Source organism: Anguilla anguilla, chromosome 4 (genome assembly GCF_013347855.1).
Source record: "Anguilla anguilla isolate fAngAng1 chromosome 4, fAngAng1.pri, whole genome shotgun sequence".
Taxonomy (NCBI): Eukaryota; Metazoa; Chordata; class Actinopteri; order Anguilliformes; family Anguillidae; genus Anguilla; species Anguilla anguilla.
In genome coordinates this window covers 2,474,530-2,496,703 of record NC_049204.1, presented here as the reverse complement: position 1 = coordinate 2,496,703, position 22,174 = coordinate 2,474,530, and the positions used below count along the sequence as shown (strand labels likewise).

General features: G+C 44.4%; 2 protein-coding genes across 2 annotated transcripts in view; one reads left to right on the top strand and one right to left on the bottom strand.

Moving 5' to 3' along the window:
• Positions 1-4,733: 4,733 nt before the first annotated feature.
• Positions 4,734-10,554, bottom strand: LOC118224721 (C-type natriuretic peptide 4-like). The gene is made up of 3 exons (XM_035412376.1): positions 10,343-10,554; positions 8,086-8,375; positions 4,734-5,269 (listed from the first exon to the last, which is right to left on the bottom strand). The coding sequence occupies exons 1-2, from the start codon at positions 10,433-10,435 to the stop codon at positions 8,109-8,111; spliced, it is 360 nt and encodes a 119-aa protein (XP_035268267.1). The 5' UTR covers positions 10,436-10,554; the 3' UTR covers positions 4,734-5,269; positions 8,086-8,108.
• Positions 8,295-22,174, top strand: part of alpi.1 (alkaline phosphatase, intestinal, tandem duplicate 1) — a 127,575-nt gene continuing 113,695 nt past the window's right edge. Inside the window, exon 1 of the mRNA XM_035412365.1 lies at positions 8,295-8,336. The gene's annotated coding sequence lies outside the window, so the exon portion shown is untranslated. The remainder of the gene's footprint in view (positions 8,337-22,174) is intronic.

The window sequence follows — 22,174 nt, the reverse complement described above, 5'->3', positions numbered from 1 at the left end:
CAATTAGGCTATGTTCAGTTATCTTCAATGTATGTTTCTCAGCAAAACAAATATGCTTAGCTAGCATATCAGCTTGCCAGTGAGCTAGATAGGCTGTCCGTGGTTAGCTCACGCGTTAGCAATATGAACCACAGGGGAAGAACATTGACTACACTGATGGTCAATCAATCGGAGATGTGTAGGCTACTGGTGATTTGACTAGGCAAATTTTCGTATAACTGTCTAATCTGCTGTTAACCGAGCAAGTTATCGTCGTAGGTTTTCGCCAGTCAGATAATGAGCTTGCTACTACTAGCTACTCCATCGCCGTTTGTGGTGTTCACTTGCTGGGTGACGCTAGCTGACCGATCGTTCGCAAATCACTTTCTACCGAACAAAAATTAACACTCAGCGGTGATTAACAAATCTACCAAGTATTTTAATAACTGATCTGCAGGCGTGTAAATATGACAACGCACTTTGTACGGCAAGTTTTCCACCTGGTGCATGAAGACAAAAATAATGTAGCCTACGTTGAATTTCTAATTATTATTAGGCTATTATTTTTTTCTTGTAAATCATCAAAACCAATGGAGAAAAGCCAATATACGCAAGGAGCACCCAGAACCGATTCGGAGAACCACTGTCTTAAATGCCTAGCTTGTCGGTCTCTTAAATGCTAAAAACATGTTCCTTTCTAAATGCCAAGATGGTTAATTTCGTTAAATTCTGTGTGTGTGATTTCATCGTGTGTTGTATATTCAGCAAATGAACCTTGAAACTCTTAATTCGCTTCGTGAAACTGAAAAAGTGTTTATCCCAAAATTGGGATTATAGTAGCTTTGTCACATGCGTGAAGCATGGCCCAGGTAGACATTTACGGAATGTACACAACTGACAAGCCGCCAAACACGTTTGACAGATTGAATGTTTGCCGGTTAAGGTTAGCTAGCTAGTCAAATGGCTTGGTAGCCGAAGTTGCGAACTGTTTTAGCACAGGCTACTACTGGACTACCAAATATAGCAAGCTGATTACGCTTTCTGCCAAGTAATTATTTGGTTAAGTAGGCTAAAGGAAATAGTAAAAATGACTCGGATACCGAAAAACTTAAGAGGAGGATTATTTTATGGTCGTCTAGAGCAGCTGTAAATAGCACACGCCATAATGAAATCACCACGAAATGGGATGCCTGCATTTTCAGACTTAGCACAGGCGGACCGTAGCCGGAGCCGCAATGGCAAGGCCAAGAAGCGCCACCGCCCACCCCAGTGACCATAGACTGTAGCCCCTACTGTAGCTGAGTCCTCTGCAGTAATCCGGAAGTGACGCAAGCTGTACCTCATTGGTCCAGAACAAATATTGGCACTGTGCCCAAATGACGCAATAAATCATGAAATCGACCCATGGACAGTCATAAGACCAATAAAATACACCTATTATGACTATTTGTTCTTGTGAGAAAAAATTATTGACTTTGTATTTTGATCGCATTTGTACCGTAGACTTACATGGAAACCGGATATGAAAACACCTATACTGGAGCCATCCGTAGTGGCGCTAGTGAGCAACCAGGAACTACAACACCAGGAAATGAGCTTCAAAAACGAAGTCTGGTTTTGGCCGCTTGATTTTTGCCCAGTCTGGTGCTTGTAGACGTTGAGCATACACCGACTATGGAAAGAATCATGTAAACATGGCAATTGGAGTAATGACATTACTTATATCCTTGTGTTCATAGTCAACTAAATACTGGCATAAGGTGATTAATCCCATTAAATGAAGTATTGGTGTGCACGCAAATGTAGCCATTGTCTGCTGGTTTTCAGTGTGTTTCAGGACCCAATTGCTTAATTTAAGTCACTGATTGAGAAAAGAGTCCGTGCACCTTGTTTCTGAGGTTTGAGCTGACTGCAAATTAAAAAACCTGAGTCTGACAGGCGCGCTTCAGGAGCATTTAATATTACAACCACTAGAGGGCAGCATTGTCGAATCAATGTGACGGCATCACCTTTCGCTCAATGTAAACGTATCGTCTTTTTTGGTTTCTTTGATATCCCTATTGAAAACTAACAGGGTGAATTCAGATGGTGCTCTTTGTCTTCAAACATGTATTTTAGGTTTCAGGTACCAGTTCGGTACAAAATGCCTGGTAAGTTCCACAAATATAATAAAGAAAAAAATAAATATATAAAGAATAAAGAAATATTGCATCTATTAAGATTTGCTTGTTTGTATGTACTTGGGTACATCATCAGTTGGTGTTTGTCTAAGTGAGGCAAAAGCCCCCCCCCATTCTGTTTATATTTATATAAAATTAATTAATTAAAAACATGAGCTGACTAATAAAAACAATTTTAATTAGTCAGCTTATATTTTGCAAGGTAAGAGTATTTTGATTATGGGGCAAAAAATGACACTGATTTTCAGTCCTACCCACAAACCTGAGCTAGTCAGATATTTGATTGTACCTGACTGCCTGTCATTGTTTCATCCTGTTTTTACATTACCTGGGGGGACAGGAATCTGCTTGAAATGGTTTGTCTGAGTTGCATCCAATGCCACTGTTGTACTCTGCAATCACAGTTTAAAAAAAAATTTTTTTTTAGTGTAAATAAAACAAATGCCTGAATGAATTAAGGGGTGAAAGCCTTTTCTCTCCTCCTGAGCTGCAGCTATAAGGCGACTGCTGGTCCTGCCCTTTTAATCGCCTGATTTTAGATCTCTTGTCTGTCCCTCTCGTCGAACGGCCTGAATGCGGTATGCAGTTCCCCCCCCCCCCCCCCCCCATGCGGGAGGGGGCTGATGAAGGGCTCCCATGATGAGGGGAAAGGATTGGGGGGGGAGGGGGGTGGGGGTTGTGCTTCTCTCAGCGATTATAAGCAGCCCACTCACCTGTTTGCGGACATTTTCCATCAACCAGCAAATTGCCTCTTTACCTGCTTTTCCGCCCCCAAGGCAAGGAAAATTAGTTTTTTTTTTATTTAAAAAATTTGCCCTCCTGTGTGTATTCCAGGCCGGGGCCCTGATTTTTGGCTGGACCCCCCCCCCCCCCCCCAGGGGGCCTGTCACATGCGGCGGGTCCTGGCCTGCCGTTTCTGCACACCCAAGCACCCTCCTGATTGGCTGTGGGAATTGCGATCCCCAACGCGCGCGTCAGGAAAAGCACTGACCGCAGCAGGCCGCACTGCTAGCGTGCTAGCCTCGCGGCGCACGCAGCCGGCCCGGCCCTGAATGGCCCCAGAGGACGGCAGCGGCGGCGCGTTGACACCGTCACTGAAGCAAAAGGTCCTTACAACACAAGGTCCTCACAGTGCTTTTGTGTGCCAACATTAGCGTACAAGGACAGTCTGTACCACCAGTGTACCATTGAGAGGAGACCGTGTGTAATGAGAGACCTTAGCCTTAGCCTTTATAGCTCTCACTGTTCCCAATGCAGTGAGTGGCGTCTGGTACATTTTCCTATTGTTCCAAGAGCCTTTAGAGCAAAAGAACACTATGACCCCCTGTACACTGTGTTAAAGCCCTTATTTGTGATGTTGGGAAGTGTTGCTAATCTTTGTAGCCTTCTCGCATAGCGGTTCTTTCCAGGTCAGTAAGAAGGAGCTTTTTCTTTTTGTGTCGGGCATTGGTAAGTGCATTGATAAGTGGAAAGCTGAAACTATTGGCCATTAATGGTGGAGGCTACTCAGTTTTTTCAAATGACTCCATTCATAGGCTGTTCTAAAGTTAGGACAGGGCTAAAATGTGTGCGTGCAGTTTAAAGAAAACGGAGCAATTTATTGCTTTATAATGTAGTTTTTCATTGCATATGAAGTAACACTTTCACCAGAACCTTTGAAGTGTGACTGTGGCTGCCCTCTAGTGTTCAACCGCAGAACTGGCTAACTGCAGAAAACCCCCCTTTTTTTTTTACACGTGGGGACAGACTGAAACACCAGTATGTTCCAATTACGGTTTTCCTTCCCTGTGCACATTCAGAGGGAGTAAAATAAGTAATTCTGGCATTTCCAGATTGTCTCTTTTTTTAATGCAAGTGCACAGTGATAATGGGGCGATATAGCTCAGGAGGTAAGACCGATTGTCTGGCAGTCGGAGGGTTGCTGGTTCAAACCCCGCCCTGGGCATGTCGAAGTGTCCTTGAGCAAGACACCTAACCCCTAACCCCTAACCCCTAACTGCTCTGGTGAATGAGAGGCATCAATTGTAAAGCGCTTTGGATAAAAGCGCTATATAAATGCAGTCCATTTACCATTACAGTGTAAACATTGTGCCTGAGACTGGATCTGTAACGCTGTGCGTACGGCCCTTCGCCGATCCGCAGGCCGTCACTGCGCCTACTCAGGACGTGAGCTCCGTGACTGCGCTGCGCTCATGTGGCCCAGACCGCCGCGTGTCACAACCCCTTGCCCTTAAGAGGAAGCAGATGGCCGCCGTTTGAACTCTGTTGACAGAAAGAGCTTTTGAATAAAAGAGGAGTTTTAAATTAAGAGTTTGCTTCTGTTCTGTGCTTCACACAGAAGTGACTCGAGTGGCTCCGTTGTAGTTTGTTTGCACGTAATCCCCCCTCCCCTCCAAAAAAAAAAAAAAAAAATGAAGTCATGTATGTATTTTTTTTCCCCCCAGAAGCACCCACTTGCTTTCCATCGAAGCAGCAGGCGTGTGAACGTTTAGGCTTTGAGGTGTGGCTGCGTCTCCCTTGCTTAACGCATCCCAGCATCCCTCCCCCACAACAAACTCGGAAGAGACCGCTAAGTGCGTGTGGAATGTTCTTTTTTTCATTTTTAAAACATTTACAGCTATTTAAGACAAAAAAAGTTACAAACATAATTGACCTGCAGTTTGCATCCAATAAAAAAAAGTTACATAAATAAAACTCATATTTATAAATATCTCTTTTTTATAAACATATAAATAGTTTTTTTAAAACATAAATACATTTATGCAGGAATGAAGTACATGAATGTACAGCAGCAGCAGCAGCAATTTACAGCTTCGCGGTTTTTAGTTTGTACACCACTGTCCATCGTCGGGTAGTGTGTGTGTGTGTGCGTATGTGTGTGTGCGCGCGTGTACATGAGCGCGCGTGTTTTTTATGGTATACATCAGAATTGGTTTCGTCGTTTTTGTCGCAGTCTTCAGTAACGCTGGTCGTGGTGGTTTTTCGTACCGAAAATCCATTTCTTGAGTAAAGATGGCAACTCGTGTTCTGTTTTTTTGTTTTTTTCTTTTTCCCTCAGGCGAAGACCAACTAAAGAAGCAGTTGTCCGAACCCATCGTCCGCTGAATGTTCTGGGAGGGGAGAGAAAGAAAAAAAAAACTCACTGTGAGTACCACACGCTTTGCAAAAAACTCTCACTGGAAACCTTTCTTTATTCAACAAACATATAGTCCTAAAAACAGAAGATGAAAAGCAGGGGTGCTGGTCACTAACGTGTGCTCATAGTGCGGTACATTAGCACACCGGTAGCATAATAAACTACAAGTGATGTTGCATCTTTACTCACTGGCCCGGGAGTGCTGTAGATGGGACTAGCAATGTTGCTGATATTGATCAGGGGAAAGTACTTATGATTCTGCTTCGTAGTAAGTGACTCTGCATAAGCGCTTCTGCTGAATGACAGTAATTACAGTAATGTAGGGTAGTGAAGTGTAATGCATTGCACTGTAGGGTAGTGTAATTATTGCAATGTAGGGTTGTCTAATGTAATATAGAGTAATGTAGGGTAGTGTAGTGTGACATAAGGTAATGTAGGGTAGTGTAGTGTGACATAAGGTAATGTAGGGTAGTGTAGTGTGACATAAGGTAATGTAGGGTAGTGTAGTGTGACATAGAGTAATGTAGGGCAGTGTAGTGTGACATAGAGTAATGTAGGGTAGTGTAGTGTGACATAAGGTAATGTAGGGTAGTGTAGTGTGACATAAGGTAATGTAGGGTAGTGTAGTGTGACAGAGTAATGTAGGGTAGTGTAGTGTGACATAGAGTAATGTAGGGTAGTGTAGTGTGACGTAGAGTAATGTTGGGTAATGTAGTGTGACATAGAGTAATGTTGGGTAGTGAAGTGTGATATAGAGTAATGTTGGGTAATGTAGTGTGACATAGAGTAATGTTGGGTAGTGAAGTGTGATATAGAGTAATGTTGGGTAATGTAGTGTGAAATAGAGTAATGCAGGGTAGTGAAGTGTGACATAGAGTAATGTTGGGTAGTGCAGTGTGACATAGAGTAATGTTGGGTAGTGAAGTGTGATATAGAGTAATGTTGGGTAATGTAGTGTGAAATAGAGTAATGCAGTGTAGTGAAGTGTAATGTGGTGTCCTGTATGGTAGCATAATGTAATTTAATGTACTATAATGTGCTGTAATGTAGTACATTATAAGCATTCATATCTCCTCCCTCAGTAAGTCAGTCTCCCCCTTCTCTGCAGGCACACGTAGACGCAGATGCCATCAGTTTTCAGTCTTACAGCAAAAATGCTAATAATGCTAATAATGCTAACGCTGCAGTTATCCTCTCTGCTCTTACGGTGGGAGAGCCCTGCTGACTGGCTGTGCTATTAGCACGTGCGGTTCAGTCACACACACACAGCTGGTGACTAACACGTCTCCCCAGGGCCCTGGGCTAGCTCACTACTGTCACCTGCCTTCCTTATTGCCTCAATCACCCCAGGCCCGTAACTGCTGTTTATCTGTGTCAAGGGCTGGAGTTTCTGGAAACATCCGCTGCAAAACAGCTCAGAATGGGGGAGGGGGTGGGGAGGGGGTGGGGAGGGGGGGCGGTTGGGGAACGCTGGGGCGGGTGGTCGTATTTGGTGAGTCAGTGCTACGTGTGCCTGACCAGGTCGTGTGATTCACAGAGCGAGGAGTCGACGGATCCTCCCCTGCCCGCGCTTCGGCGTCTCGCCCCGTCCGGTTCAGTGTTTTATTTTTAAAAAAAGGGCTTTGTCTCCACGGTGACAGACAGCTGTGCGTAGCCTGCGTTCAGCGCTAATCGAATCAGGGCCTTTCCGGGACCGGCTCCACTCACAGTAACGCAGGCCGACATCGCTCGGGTGACGGGCTGCGTTCAGAGACGATTTTACTCTCGACCGGCTCTTCCTCACAGCCAAATGGGCCAGGACGGTTTTTTACTTTTATTTTTTGTGTTTTTTTTTGTTTTTGTTTTTGTCCTTATCCATCCATCTCAACATCCTAATAAAGCTCTGCTGCCAGACAGAGAAATTACATATTTCATATGTATAGTGCTAGCCCGGAGAGCAAGCAGAAATGTATTTGCATATTTATGTATGAGTCAGGCTATTTGATGGTCGGACAGTAAGGAGAAGTTTGATTGATTTGTTTCCCTTCAAGCCAATTTATGTTTCCTTTGGCAAACTAGGGCTGCACTAAAATACATAAAGAAAGGTTAAGTGCACATTTAAAACTAAAGAAAAGGATTTAGGAAAGGAAGTTCCTGTGCCCAGTACATCACTAAACAGGTTCTAGCCACTCACTGTTTCCTTTCCTTGTGGGATACCTTGCATTTAATATCTAAATCACAAATAAGTGACCTTGAGTGTCCTTCAAATGAAAAAGCATTCGATTAGGCCCTGTGGTATCGTCAAGGGCTGTGTCCAGTCCTGGAGGAATTCTGGGTAAACGCGCTGCGTTTAACCTGGTGACCCAGTGAACTCTGGGTGACTCCTCCCACGCCTGACCTCTGAGGGGAGAGTTGGGTCCCCCTGCAGCGGCGCTGGGGGGGGGGTTGCAGTGAGGGGGGGGGGGCGAGCGCATCCCGTGTCTCAGCACCGCAGGGTGCGATTCGGCAGCCGCAGCGCCCGTCTGAGCCGCGGCGAGGATCAGAGAGGTGCGTCGGCGCGGTAACGCTCATCACCGAGTGTAACATCACCCCAGTTAGCGATTAGCGCTGTTAGCGGGAACCTCTGTGGGTTAGCGGGATAATCTTAGCCTGTCTCTTATTATTGTGCTATGCGGATGGGGGGGGGTGTGATTTTAAAACCTGCACTTGTGTGTCTGAGGGTTAGTCTGGAGTAGGGGTGGTGGGGAGAGGAGGTGGGGGGGGGGGGATTGTTCGCGTGGCAAGTCGCCCAGCGGGAGGCGTGATACTCACCACGGCGTGTTTCCGCGGCGACCCTAGCAGCCCATGCCGCTGATGGTGCCTATCCTGTCCATCTTGTGTCCGAAGCAGCCGCTCCGGGACGAGGACGCGCCCTTCTTGGCGCCGGTCTTGTGGCGCCGCACGGTGGGCTGGTCGCTCAGGAGCCGCGCCCACATGCCCTTCGCCCGCGTGTCCAGCCTCAGGTCCCGCAGCAGCCGAACCCGCGACCGGATCTTCTCCAGCTTGCCCTCTCCCGACGCCAGGTACTCGGAAAGCTCCTCCCCCAGCAGACTTCTGAGAGACTGGGACACACAGACACACCCACCCTGGCTTTAGTCTGGGGGTCCTCTCTCCAGGGCAGCGCTTAATAGACCCACCATCCAACAATGATTTGTGTTGTGGCTGTGACCACAGGACGGGGCAAGCAAATGCTACCTGTTTGCAATGCCAAAACTGACATTGCCTATATAGATGTAAAATATTCTATCCTAAACCCTCTCTTATATTTTTAGTAAGGAAAATACTGTTTACTGCTCCCGCGATAATCTTTTTTTTGCCTGATAAGATCACAGATTTTACGGAGCTGATGTTATGTCTGAACTCATTATAGATGCGCAGAACTCATACTCTGAGGCAGAAGAAGCACAAACAACAGCAAGAGAAAAACCCAGGCATATTATTGCAAGTTTGTCGCGGACGTATTCACAGGCAAACGCCCGCAAGTTTGCCTTTTGTAAGGTCTGCACAAAAAAAAACGAATCAGGCGATTATACTGTGGAAGATAAATTAAACATGGCTGCTGCGGTATTCCGTTTTAAAGAAAAAGTTTGTCCAAACGAGTCATACATTTCCAACAATTAATCTACATTCGAGTGCTGTCTGACTCTCGGAATTATGAGAAGACTCGCGTAGAATGTGGCGTGGGAACGGGAAAGTCTCCTTTAATTGAAAAACAGGTGGTTGTGTTTTCGATCCGAAAACTGGCGAAGTGTCTGGGTTTACCGCATACATGGCATTTTCGCCATACCAGACCGTATAGTTATATTGGGAGGTTATAAACGCGCTCATTGTCACGGTCACATTTGAGACTGTCTTCTTTATATTGCGAATTTCCCCGGTCATTTGGTCGGAGGTTGCAGCAGCGGCGGCGCGCGCCTGCTGGTGGCACTGCCTTGCCTCAGCTCAAAACGCACCATTTTTATTTTTTTTAAATTCCCGGCTTATACAAAGAAATGGTAAGTGATTGCCATTTAAAATATCCAATACAGTCTAAAATATGGCGTTTTAAAAGTATTTGAAACTCCGAATGTAAAATTAGGAACCGGAGACAGACCTACTGTAATCCCTGTCTCTCATTTGACACTGCGCGCTTTTTTTTCTCTCCGTGCACGCGTCTGGGCTGCGGGGTGCACGACCGGGTACATGCCGAAAGCTTCAAATGATGCTTCGAAGACTGAATCAATTAGCCTACGCGGGGACGAAGTAACTACGAAAAAAATATTGGACAGTGGGAATACTGCACGTGTTCACTAGGCTTATTTTAAGCAAAATGTTACGTTTAAAAGAGTTAGTTTTTGTATATGGTTACATCGATTTAAATGTAGGTTACCGCCTGAAAAAAAGATAAAATGGCCCTATACCCAGTTCCCACTGTTTGATAATATGGCACGTACAACCGTGCTGTGAATATAAACACGAATCTTTAAAATCTACAATCTAAAATAGTTTTGGACAATGTCCTGAAATAACATCTCAATTAATTATCGCCTCGCATGTTCCTTAAGCCGAATAAAATAAAAAATAAAATGCAACACGTACATAATATGGTGTTTAGCAGTTTATAACACTCCTCAGTTTTTATAGAAATATGCCACTTTCCTAGATATTCTCACACCAGGAGGTTATCTTGAGGTTATACCACGTGTCGCCAGTGAACATAACGTAAAATGTAACCATATTGTTTTTTCATTATTATTTTAAAAAAACTAAATTAGTTACTGTGGCAGAGCCTAAACATACCGCCGAGTGGACCTTTGGTTTTGGTTTCCGTCACTGTAGATACCTTTGCATTTGTTTGCTTAAAACAATACGTTTCCACTATTTAACACGATAACATCGTTTAACATCGTTTTTAAGTGATCAATTTGACGTCACATGCAACCTGCCATTAATGTATCACAGAGAAATCACTTCATTCATTGAGCGCCGTAAGGTGACTCTATCCAATTGCAGTAGCCTTATGTGTGTAAGCGTACAGAAGTCTTCTCACCTTTTGCTGTGCCTGTGTCAAAGGTTTTCCCTCTATGCTGACTGAAAGAAGCGTCATCAATAGTCCACAAGCCACCAAATGCGAGATATTCATTCTGATCTGAGTTTTTAAAAGTTGTTTTCCCTGTGCGCGAGAACTCGAGTCTTTCCGATAGCCGATTGTTCTGCTCAAATAGGTTCTCGTCTCCGTCCCTTACTCCGGATTCTCAAGTGCTGCTCTGACTCCGTAGTACACCATTCGCTCTTTTTATAGTGAACTAATGGTGATGTCATGGTAACCTGCGCAATGGGATCCCCACTCTTTCTACTGTATACACGGAGCCAATTTTTTTTTCTTCTCTTCACCTGCACTTGAAATAGGAGCATATTATGATAAAGTATTACTTCAGTCTTTTCCTATCATTCTGAGAAATAGGCTCTGAAGTCGAATGTTTAGAAAAAAATACAATACATCTCGCGCATTGTTCCTACGGCTTACTTAAATGTGATTTGAATTATGAAATATGTTCTGTTTGATTTTTATTCTTTGTGGATTTGCAATGAAAGTGCACAAACAGGTGGAAGGCGACTGTTAGAGAGACTTGTGGCAGAAGTTAAACGAAACATAACTCCCACACAACCAAGCTCGCCTGTCTGTAGCCACATTCCGTAAGAAAATATAGTCCGGTTAATTATGAAAACAGCCAGAAAGCAGTCATATTTGTTATGGAATGGAGCAGATCAGTCTGACCAAGAAGCGACAAAAGAAACGCTTTCCCCCCTCATTTAAAAAAAATACAGCTTCGGCTACACAACACGGTCTACGCACAGTGTATCATTCAAATAACATCACATTTTCTCCAGCTGATAAAGGATAATTCTCTGTTCGTATAAAAACACAGTTTAACCGAGCCTTTGCTCTGTTTGTAATTAATACGGTGTGATTATATATAAACAATTCAATAGATAACATGTATGGGAATTCAATAGACATCGCCTGTGTTGAGCTAAATATATAGTCTATGTTACCAAGAGTTGTCCAGCAAAATTACTAGTGTTAAATCAACTCTCGCAGTGTTAAATCAACTCTCGCAGTGTTAAATCAATTCAAAGAGTCAAAAGGGAGTACTATTTGATATTAAAGTACCCTAACAGAGTTTATTTTACTCTGAGGATTTTGCTGTGCGGTGCACACAAGGCTACTAACAGGTAAGACAGTATTGGATGAATAGTAGTCTATACATGCATGCATGTGTACGTGTGAGTTTTGAACAAGGAACTCGTTGCGCAAGGACTTCATTATGAAAACGAATTAATGCGTTTCAAACATCATTTCCCGTCGGTGATAAACCAATTAAAACGAGGAGTCAGTCACGTCTGTCAGGAACTACTTATTTCTTTCGTGACTGTAAGATCTGTTGTTGATGTCTCGTGTATAAATGATCGGGTTGAACATTGTTAAACTTGCTCTCCGTGTGACGGGCCGTTCATACGAGACAGCGGGTTGACACAGTGCACAGTAAAATGTCCGGTGTTAATTCAGCTCTTAACAGATAACATTTGGTCCCACATTCCAGAGTGGGACCAAATGTCATATGTTAAGAGTTCAATTAACATTGTCAGAGTTGAATTAACACGGGACATTGTGTGGTATTATCTTCGTTAAACGTGGATTATAATTCTGTTTTTCTATGTATAATTTAACAGAAGATAATTGACTTATAAATCTGTGATTTGCACGGTATTGTGTGTGTGTGTGTGTGTGTGTGTGTGTAGAGATGAGGAAAAGTTACAAATCCGTTTTTATCATTTTGCACTATCATCCCGGTTAATTCTACTCATGATCTGCATTTGAACGGGACGTCGCTCCAGCAAACCTGATGCCAGCAGCCGGGACATGTGATTGAGCATCGTACATCAATCACATCAATCACAATACGTGTACCACACGATAATGTGTTAATTGATAAACTAATTATGACTTTTGAGTGATTGTAGCACAGCACGTATATAGCGTGTTGTTGCTTGCGTATTGCTGTTAATTGTTTAAAATGTCCATGCGATTTATAGGCTACCCAGATTATGGGTCAACGATGGAAAAATACAGCTTTCTTTGCGTTAATGTTTTGCTGCGCCACAAAATGCATAACCTTTATGAGTTTAGACTAATAATAAAACGGACAGGATTATTCCTACCCACTTTATCATCTACATTTAACTACTTTAAAAACGGAGAAGATTCTATGATGTGCTAAACGGATAACAAAACGCAAAGATTAAAAGATCCGAAAATAATTATCTATAAATATCTTCAAAACAATTACAGAGCGGGAGTCCAAAAGTCGTTTTGAGGAGAGACTTCTGTATAGGAACACGGAGTGGCAGTATTTGCTGTCTTGGAAAACCAGAGATAAGTGACATCTACGTAGCAAAATGTTCAGTGTAAAAACAACACGGGTAGAGTACGTTCAGCTTTATTAAATATGACACATTTTTCCTGTTCTACCAATGTAAGCACTTGTCGAGTATATGAAACCCGATATATTCTACTGTGTTCAAGGTGTGATTTCATAAATAATCACATCGCAGATCTATACCTCCATATCTCATAATCTCGCGTTTTTTCATTATATTGACCAATCAGATGTGTCCGTGTAATGGCTATCATCATCACTGTGTGAATATTTTGGCTGCAGGGGTGCCGTTGCCCCCGTCAGTTGAAGCTGATAGGTTGCTGAGAGTGACTTTAACGGTCCGTTCTCAGCTCGGCCGTCACAGTGCATTTCTTAGGAAAATTCCCCTCTAGAGGCTGATGGGAACGAAGGAAACGGATATGAACGTCTTTTTAAACGTGACAAATTTAAGTGGGTACATAAGTTCCTAATGAGAAGAAAAACCCCTACTATCGTCCCTTCTCCAAAGTTCCCGAAGTGAGCGCACCGTATCTAAAACTGAAAGCTAACAGCATTCCCATCGGCATGAGTAACTCCAGTGTTAATCACCCAGAAAAATTTGGGCTAATCTGCTGCCGAGCTCCCCTTCGGGTGAGCTATCGCGAAACCCACGGCGCTGAGCAACCTGCGTAGCCCACGGCGCGCGGCAATCTACCCCCGCGCTGCAATTAAACCCCGTGCTAATTGCAGGGCTACTGACAGGATGATGAGGCTGGCGGCGGGTGGATGATTTCAGTCACCACACGCGGCGCGTATGTCACTCTGTGGCAGACTGCCTACCTGCGTCGTAATGTTACGAGGCACAAATCCCTGACGCATACGCGCGCCCGACAAAAGAACCGGAATGCACAGCATGACCAACGGAAAGCCTATATTGATAGACCTCCGAACATAAAAGGTGTGTGCGTGTGTGTTCTGTGTGTGTGTGTGTGTGTGTGTGTAGGGGAGGAGGGGGGGTTGGGATGGGGGTCCTGTCCAGAGGGAGGCTGCATCATGAATGAGGTGACTCCCCCAAAAGAGGCTCATCACTCCAGAGACATTTTGATAGTAGGACGGCAGTTGGTGGCAGCGCAGGCAGTGTTATACTTTGGGAGCTGGGCTTGTAGCTCAGATGCTACAGGTCTCGTTCCCAGATGGACTAGTGCTGTCCTACCAGTCTGAACGGTGCCTGACTAACCTGAATTAGTTCAGTAATTATTCTGCTGTATGAATGTAGGATATGTGGAGAAAAAAAGCTGTAAGGTGTTTATGTCGCTCTGGATACAAGCGTCTGTAAAATGCCCAAATGTGTACTGTAGACTGGAGACGCAGAAACCTTTACCTGCTGCTCTGTGGGAGATGAAACTGAATAGGGCTCACAGGACTGTAACTGCTGCCACAGCACTGCATGCCTATCTGAGTCGTCGTCTTTCCTATTGGTTGCTGAGGCTGGTAGGGGCGGGGACACTGACCCCTGCATGGACTGCCCGCCGCGGCTGGCAGCCCGGCCGTGATGGAGGAGGTCTGACATCTCGACCCGCTGCACGGCGCGCGGAGGAGGCGGCGGTAAATTGGACGTGACGCGACTCAAACCGCACGAGCCCCCCTTTGTGAAAAAAAGTACGCCCGCGAGGCTCGGATGGGGCGCGGAAGAGCGGACGCTGATGGTCTGCGACGGATTCGCGGAGCCCGGCTAAGCTGCAGGCGTATGCTAATGAGCTGCAGCCGTATGCTGATGAGATCCAGGTCGTATGCTAATGAGCTCCAGCCGTAGGAATAGTGGCAGGGCAACCAGACAACAGCTCATTGTAGAGGGAGTGGAGCAAGCTCCGTCTCCACCTGATCCGGGCAATCAATTGTGAACCGAATAGAGAACTTTTATTATCCGCTAAATTCATGTAAAATATAAATTTTTCTGCTTTGCGGTGACACTAAAATAATAAGAACAGACATGGACAAACAGCGCAAGCGTGTTCATCGATAAAAGAAGGATTCTTGGAATGTGTAAAATAGTTAGCGGTCGGGCTGGGCTTGGCGGGGTGGGGCGGAGCGGAGGCAGTGAGAGGAGGGCGGGGGTGCCGGGGGTGGGTGTGAGGGTGGGGGGGCGGGGGGGTTGTCACACTTTCACCGCATGCTGATAAATCAGAGCAGACATGTTGAAATGTGTTGTTCATCTACGCGGCCCGCGGTTCCCAGAGGTTGGTGATGCGATGTGTTTAATGGAATGCTCTCACACTTAGGTCATTTCCCGCCTTTTTTCGGCGACTCACAGGAGTTTTCTATCAGGTACGGGGTGATTCCGACAGACTGGTGTTGACGGACGGTAGTGGTAACTGCGTACTGTGCAGTTGGACAGAGCACCTGCAAGTCTTAGTGAGGGACATAGCCAATATCTCCACCGAAATCAATCTGCGAATCATCCATCTTTCAATCCTTTTTCTGTACAATTTAGTTTTTTTTTATATTTTAGGCATTCACAGAAACTCCCACAAAGAGCAATTATCAAAGACATGCAGGTTTGGCTAGTTGGTGAGCCTAAGTTCTCCAGTTACCCTCCCCCGCCTCACATTCCAGAAACAGACACAGGTCATTTTATTTGTTGAACAGTCACAGGTAGGGAGGATTAGACAGCATTGCTTAAATATTGGCTAGGAAATTGACATTATAGGACACAGTGATTCCTGTAGTGCAGTGTGCTCAGTCTGGCAGATTACCCCTGTAAGCCTGTCCCTCCACTTCAGTGTCCGTCAGGTTTGGGAAGGTGCCGGTGAGCAGACGTGTTCTCCAGAATCCAAGCAGGCAGTCAACTGCCCCCTTCTGTGTACCTGTCAGCAGAGCTGGCCAGTGGCATAAGCACTCAGTGCACTGATTTAGGGCCAAAACCACCCCTGTGGAGATCTCGTTGAGCTGCTAATTTGTAGAATCAGGTGCGCCAAATTAGGGTTGAAATGAAAACCTGTAGGATGGTAGGTCTCCAGAAACAAAGTTGGGCTGCCCTGCTTGCAGGCCCATGGCACGGAACTACAAGTCCCATCATGCTTTGCGGAGGGGCAGGGAGGACACGCTTTGCCAGGGAGCTTGCCGCAGGCGGGATGTTTGTGTTTCCCACACTTTGGGCAGAGAGAGGCCTCAGCTTCCCCGTGAGTAATGGAGGGGTACCGGTTTCCGTGGCCTGCGTAGGAAAATCGCTCTCACGGCTGGGCTGGCAGGGTGAGAGAGGGCATGGGTGACAGCGCATGGGTTCCCATGCCAGTCAGCGGGGCCTGCAGCTGCGCTGAGAGACTGCGGCATGTGCATCCCTAACCGCTTTACACTGGTCCTAGCTTTCAGTCTTTCAGTACAGGCCCCCCCCCCCCCCCTTGTTCTTAATTTAATTTCTAATGAACTGGGTGCATGAACTTATGAACTGACTTAGTGTTTACATTTTTTTGTTATCATGTTATTGTCTAGGATTTTCACTTGTTTTTAATGCGGTGACCTATTAATTTATGATTCCGCAATTAACTTATGAATTGCTGCTGATTCTGTGATGGTAAAAGCACCGGGGTGGTCCGAGCCCTGACGCGTTGGTATTTGGTATAATTTGTTTTGTGGAAACAGATTCCATCCAACAGATGGAAACTAACGTTTAGTTAAATACGTTGCAATATATTTATTGTGCGCAGTCGCTGTCAAATAAATAAATAAATATATATTAAAAAATATATATAAATGAATACTCATTTTTGTAGCGCTGCAAGTATGGGGATAACGAATCTCTCAATTCAATTCAATTTTCTTTATTGGCATAACAAAAAAAAGAGGACGGGGAGTTTCTGGATGTCGATGGTAGATTTTTAAATTGAGGACGTCTCTGATTTCGTTTAGGAAAAAAATTATTTCTAATTTCAATTTATTTTTCACATAATATTATATTATAACATTTCTCTCTGTCTTCCTCTCTCTATGTCTCTCTCCGTCTACCTCTCTCTCTCTCTCTCTCTGTCTCTCCCTCTCTCCCTCTGACTTTTTTTGTGTTTTTTGTGCATGTAACAGATTTTGCTCAGTGACATCATGCAGAATATTAAGAGCGTTTTTGTGGCTCAGAACCACAAAATGTTATATGCATAATTTTTTATATGATTTTTTTTGTGGGTGTGGGGGGGGGGCTGGCTGGCTTTCATGTGGTGGAGAAAAAAAAAAAGAAACCCCTTCTGGTTTTCTATCCGGATGTTGTCGTGGAACAGGCAGCAGCAGAGGACTGGCTGGCCGGCAGTCGGTGAGCTGTCCCCGGGAGAGAATCATGCGCTCTGGCTCTTATGGGCTTAGCGCAAGACAAACTACAAGTCCGTTACTGTCCTATAAATAAGGGTTTTATTACAGCGGGTTTTTACTGCGCTACCGTCACACATGTGGCACCGTTCAGCGGGGGGGAGGGTGGGGGGGGCTGGGGGACGTGGGGGGGGGGCGGATTGGAGGAGGGTTCAGGAGTCGGACGCAGGCTGGGAAGGAGGAGCTGTGATGGGGGGGGGGGGGGGGGTCAGCCAGGCTGTCCTGCCCTGGGGTGGGGAAACAATGCCTGAACTGGACTAGTATTACTATTACTATTATTATTATTATTATTATTATTATTATTATTATTATTATTATTATTATTATTATTAACAATAATAATAATAATAAATGAGCAAGTTTGGTCAGGAAACTCTTGCTGAGCTAACCAACGGTCGGCCTCAGCAATCTCAAACTCATGTGTTTCCTTGATCAACCAATCACGTACACGCAACATGTTTTCTCATACCCATCCAATCACATGCACACACAACCAATGGAGTGCCTTTTGTAAAACAACAGTCAGACTGGCTGTTTTGCATGCTTTGTTTGCTAGTGCCCAGAATTGCACTCACCCTCCACCACCCCAATTACCACCTGTTTTTTGGATCCCTTTCTAGATATTGAGGGGGGGGGGGGTTCCTGGTATTCCTCCTGTTTAGTTGGGGTGATGCATGGTGTCCCCTGTTAGATAGGTTACCTGAATCACACCCATTCACTACCAAACCAAAAATGTACTTACATATTCATTGAAATATTTATTCTAAATATGTGAGTTGTCCTGACTGAATTATTATTATACGACTTAGCAGACAGCCCTTTCCCTCAGAAACCTCTAGTGTATGAGATTAATATGCGTTCAAACAATTACAGGCTAATTCTTAATTATTAATTGTTGTTATTCCATTCCCACTTATTCCATGCCTTCTACAGCCTTGTTGATATTGATAACTGATGAAATTATTAAATGAATGAAAGTCAAACTCCACAAAAACATTTTGATGCAAAAGGGAAACATGACAGACAGAAGGCCGTCATATAGCCTGGTGGATCTGTAAATTATTTGTAAATACATCCTTCTTTTTCTTTAGGTATTTTTCTTATTGATGAAATACTTTCATTTTATTGCAGTTGGTAAATTACTTGTACCATGATTGCACAGCGTGTATTATGACGATTTTATTATATGAATAAAACGTATTTCTTGTTTTATGTAGACTGTATATTTGAACTGTAGGGTAATTTTTTATGTGTGCCTTGGTTGGCAAATTCAGACCAACCAGCAGCATTTTGTTCTCGAGGGAAATGCATTTAGTGCTCTTGGGTCAGAAGCTATTCTAGTGAAAATATGAATTTGTTTTCTGGACCAGAAGTGGTGTAGTCTGTTTTCAATTTCATTGTGGTTTGCGTTTGGTCGTTTAGCAATAACTTTAAAACGACATGTGACAAATTACTTACATCCCCTAGCAAAGCTCCAGAGAAGGGTCATTCTTCTTTTATCACAGAGGCCGCTCAACACAACCTGAAATGCTGTTATTATTCAAAATGTACAAAGAAATATTAATTAGGATTGTGAATTGGGCAGATTGAAGTCGCGAGTTAGTGGAATATTTGCTCAGGGGATCGGCGCAAACAGCTGGTAGCTGCAGAAGGGTTTTTTGGGTTTGGGTTAGGTCATCAGCTGTCCTCCCACCTCGCAGTCTGTTTCTGTCCTGTTCTTAAACCAGGAGAGGAAAACACATTTCCAGGGTTTTGGGCGACATTGGCTCCCGTTAAAAATAAAATAAAAAATAAAAAAACCGGACCGTAACGGAACATTTTTAGCGGACATGTAATGCGTTTCATGGCAACGTAAATATCCTATTTGTGGAGGCTTACTGGCCGTAGAGTCTTCGCCAAGGAAGCGCTGGTTTGCTGTACTCTCTAGCCCATCGCATGGCACGTAGCTCACATGCTGTGGCTCCCTCACTCTCAAACGACCCGTTTGGTTCAGACTGAGATGGACCTTTTTATTTAATTACTTATTAATGAATTAATTTAACATCCTCGGTGACACGTTGAGGATGAGACCCTTGTTTGCAGTGGTGCCGAGGTAGAATAAAAATAATACAAAAAAGAATAATAAAAAAAGAAATTAGAGAATATATAATAACAAGCATCAATTGAAACGGTTAAGATCCAAAAAAGGTTTCCTGTAAGAATGAATGCGGTTAACTAAGGGAGGTGACACATTTAACGAGGAGAGACGTTACACTCACATAATTTATTTTAGTCGTGTACAGAGCCCTCTAAATTATCAGCCTCTTTCGTCATTTGAATTTTAAAACCTTTTTTGTTGCAGTGACCTAGCATTCAATCAACACTTAATTTTGCCTTGATTTTTTTTTCTCGTCCTTAATTTTGCCTCAAAGCTAAATGGGAGTGCTTATTGTTTTTTTTATATTCTTCACAAATGCAGTTTGTTAAGTTCGTTTTGGTGATTGCTGAACTCCCCAAGCAGGGGGTGATGAAGAGGAAATGCTTTTAATTGCAAGTCATAATTAATGCAGAAATGTTGATTGTATTTTGGATGATGTCACCGTGCTGGAAAAACTCTCCTCCATTTCCTTAACTTTGCTAGAGAATATGAGAGAATAAACAGAATAATGACTGACATAATAATAAAAAAAACTTTATTAAGGTGGAATGACCAAGGCCTGTGGTGTGTTGTGTGGTGACAGACTGTACCAAGCCAGTGTGTTGTGGTATGGTGGCCTGTGTTGTGTTGAGGTACGATGAAGCTCTAGACCTGAGGTTATTCGCCTCGGCTGGGATGCTGGTTATCTTTCTCAGCAGACGCTGCCTCACTCTATGAACAATAACCCAGCCATCCAGATTAGTCTGACGATATTAAGAAGCCAAGTCGCTAAATTGTAGGTTTACGAATTTCTGTCTGAAGATCAAAGAATACTGAAAAGTGGTTGGGTCAGAATTCATGAGTGAAAAACCCATCTTCACATACTTGAGGCCTGACACCAGCGTGAGTCTGAAAGTGATGATTAACAATTTTGCAGAAGTGTTTGACTTCACACGCAACATTTATTCTGTTGTCTCGCTGTGCCAGTTGACCCATAAACGGGTTTGCTGTCATGTCTGAAGAGAGTGCTACTTTTACTCGATGATGTAACGGCTCACACATTCTTCAACTGGAGCTCCAGAACCACAGATGACTTGGGAGTTAATTTTGCTTAATTTTCCTCAGAATTTGGACAGGTTAACGAGCATTTCCTGACTTCTTTAAACATGTTTATTATTTCCAGTGAGCTCATCCTCCGTGTATCTGGAATCAGGGACTGTGGAGATGAAAAGCTGCCCTACAACCACAATTCCTAGAGGGACTGTTACAGCGGAACGTGCCAAGCGCAGAGATTTACTGCAGAACGTGTCACGCAGGCAGACGACAAGCATGCGATGCGTCAGACGCGCTCGTTATAAACAGTTTTCTGGTATCGCGCTGTTGGCGTAAACGACACCATTCCACGCGTAGAAGCTGGATCCGATTGGCTCAAACGGCAGGCCTGCACACAGGGACAGCCTCAGCTCTCTTTGAAGCTGGGAGTATACCTGCTGCGGAAACGAACTTTGGCTGGTTCGTACGAGCTAAATGACGTAATGACGACACATTTTACTTGAGTACAGTGTGCACTTACTAGAGAGCAGTGTGCACTTATTTGAGTACAGTGTACACTTTCTAGAGAGCAGTGTGCACGTATTTGAGTACAGTGTGCACTTACTAGAGAGCAGTGTGCACTTTCTAGAGAGCAGTGTGCACGTATTTGAGTACAGTGTGCACTTACTAGAGAGCAGTGTGCACTTTCTAGAGAGCAGTGTGCACTCACTAGAGAGCAGTGTGCACTTATTTGAGTACAGTGTACACTTTCTAGAGAGCAGTGTGCACTTATTTGAGTACAGTGTGCACTTATTAGAAAGCAGTGTACACTTTCTAGAGAGCAGTGTACACTTTCTAGAGAGCAGTGTGCACTTATTTGAGTACAGTGTACACTTTCTAGAGAGCAGTGTGCACTTATTTCAGTACAGTGTTCACTTACTAGAGAGCAGTGTGCACTTTCTAGAGAGCAGTGTGCACTCACTAGAGAGCAGTGTACACTTTCTAGAGAGCAGTGTCCACTTTCTATAGAGCAGTGTACACTTTCTAGAGAGCAGTGTACACTTACTAGAGAGCAGTATACACTTACTAGAGAGTAGCGTACACTTTCTAGAGAGCAGTGTGTAATTGTGTGCACCCTACTGACAGGGTAAATCCAGAACATTCCAGCTGAGTTCGCTGGGGAAGGGCATAATTAGCCATGGCGTCATCCTGGCAGGCTGTCCCCTCCTGTTCCGTATCTCTGGGGCTACGTGCACATCCCCTGCTTGATTTGGGGCACGTGTGATTTTTTTTTTGTAGTGACCGTGCGGCAGTTTCGCCGAGCGGGGCTGGGATGGACGGGGCGTCGAAAGGAAGCGGTCGGCTCACCGCTGTTTTGTCGAACGGCGAAAATTAGGCTGGCGTCACTGACAGAAACCAGCCCCACCGACTTAGGGCACTTTACAGGCCACGTCTGGCAACTGCGTGGTGTCGGATTGCACTCGGTACCAGCGCCTGTTTGTTTTGGGTTTAAAATACCCCTGGACTCGTCCCGTTGCGGCACGGCCTGGTTTGGACTGCACCAGTGCAGCGTGTGGCTGGCAGCACCACTGGGCGGGGCCACTGTTTTACACAAGCTCGTTTTGCATTTTAAAGGTTCTCTCCCCTCAGGTAAAACAGGTAAAGCAAACAAGATCTCTGCGGTACAGATGATCGATGATGCAACCTGAACACTGTTTTTAATATAATAATTTAAAAGTGTACTTAGGCGCAGATTACAGAAACGCTCTACATATCTGTCGGCCTATGCAAATTTTGCGTGATTTCTTTGGAATAGAAATGTGTGTGTCACTCAAAAAAGGCCCTAAATGTCTAAACCAAACAGGGTTTTGCATTAGCTATGCCCTTCTAACATCTGCCTTCCTCTGCGCTGTAATGTTGAAAACCTTGTTACTGGACTGTTTTGGAAAGACTCCTGGGCTAA

Coding starts and splice junctions, on each gene's coding strand:
- LOC118224721 (XM_035412376.1), bottom strand. CDS start 10,435: ATGAATATCTCGCATTTGGTGGCTTGTGGACTATTGATGACGCTTCTT. Junction 8,376..10,342: donor TGACACAGGCACAGCAAAAG/GTGAGAAGACTT, acceptor TGTGTGTCCCAG/TCTCTCAGAAGTCTGCTGGG.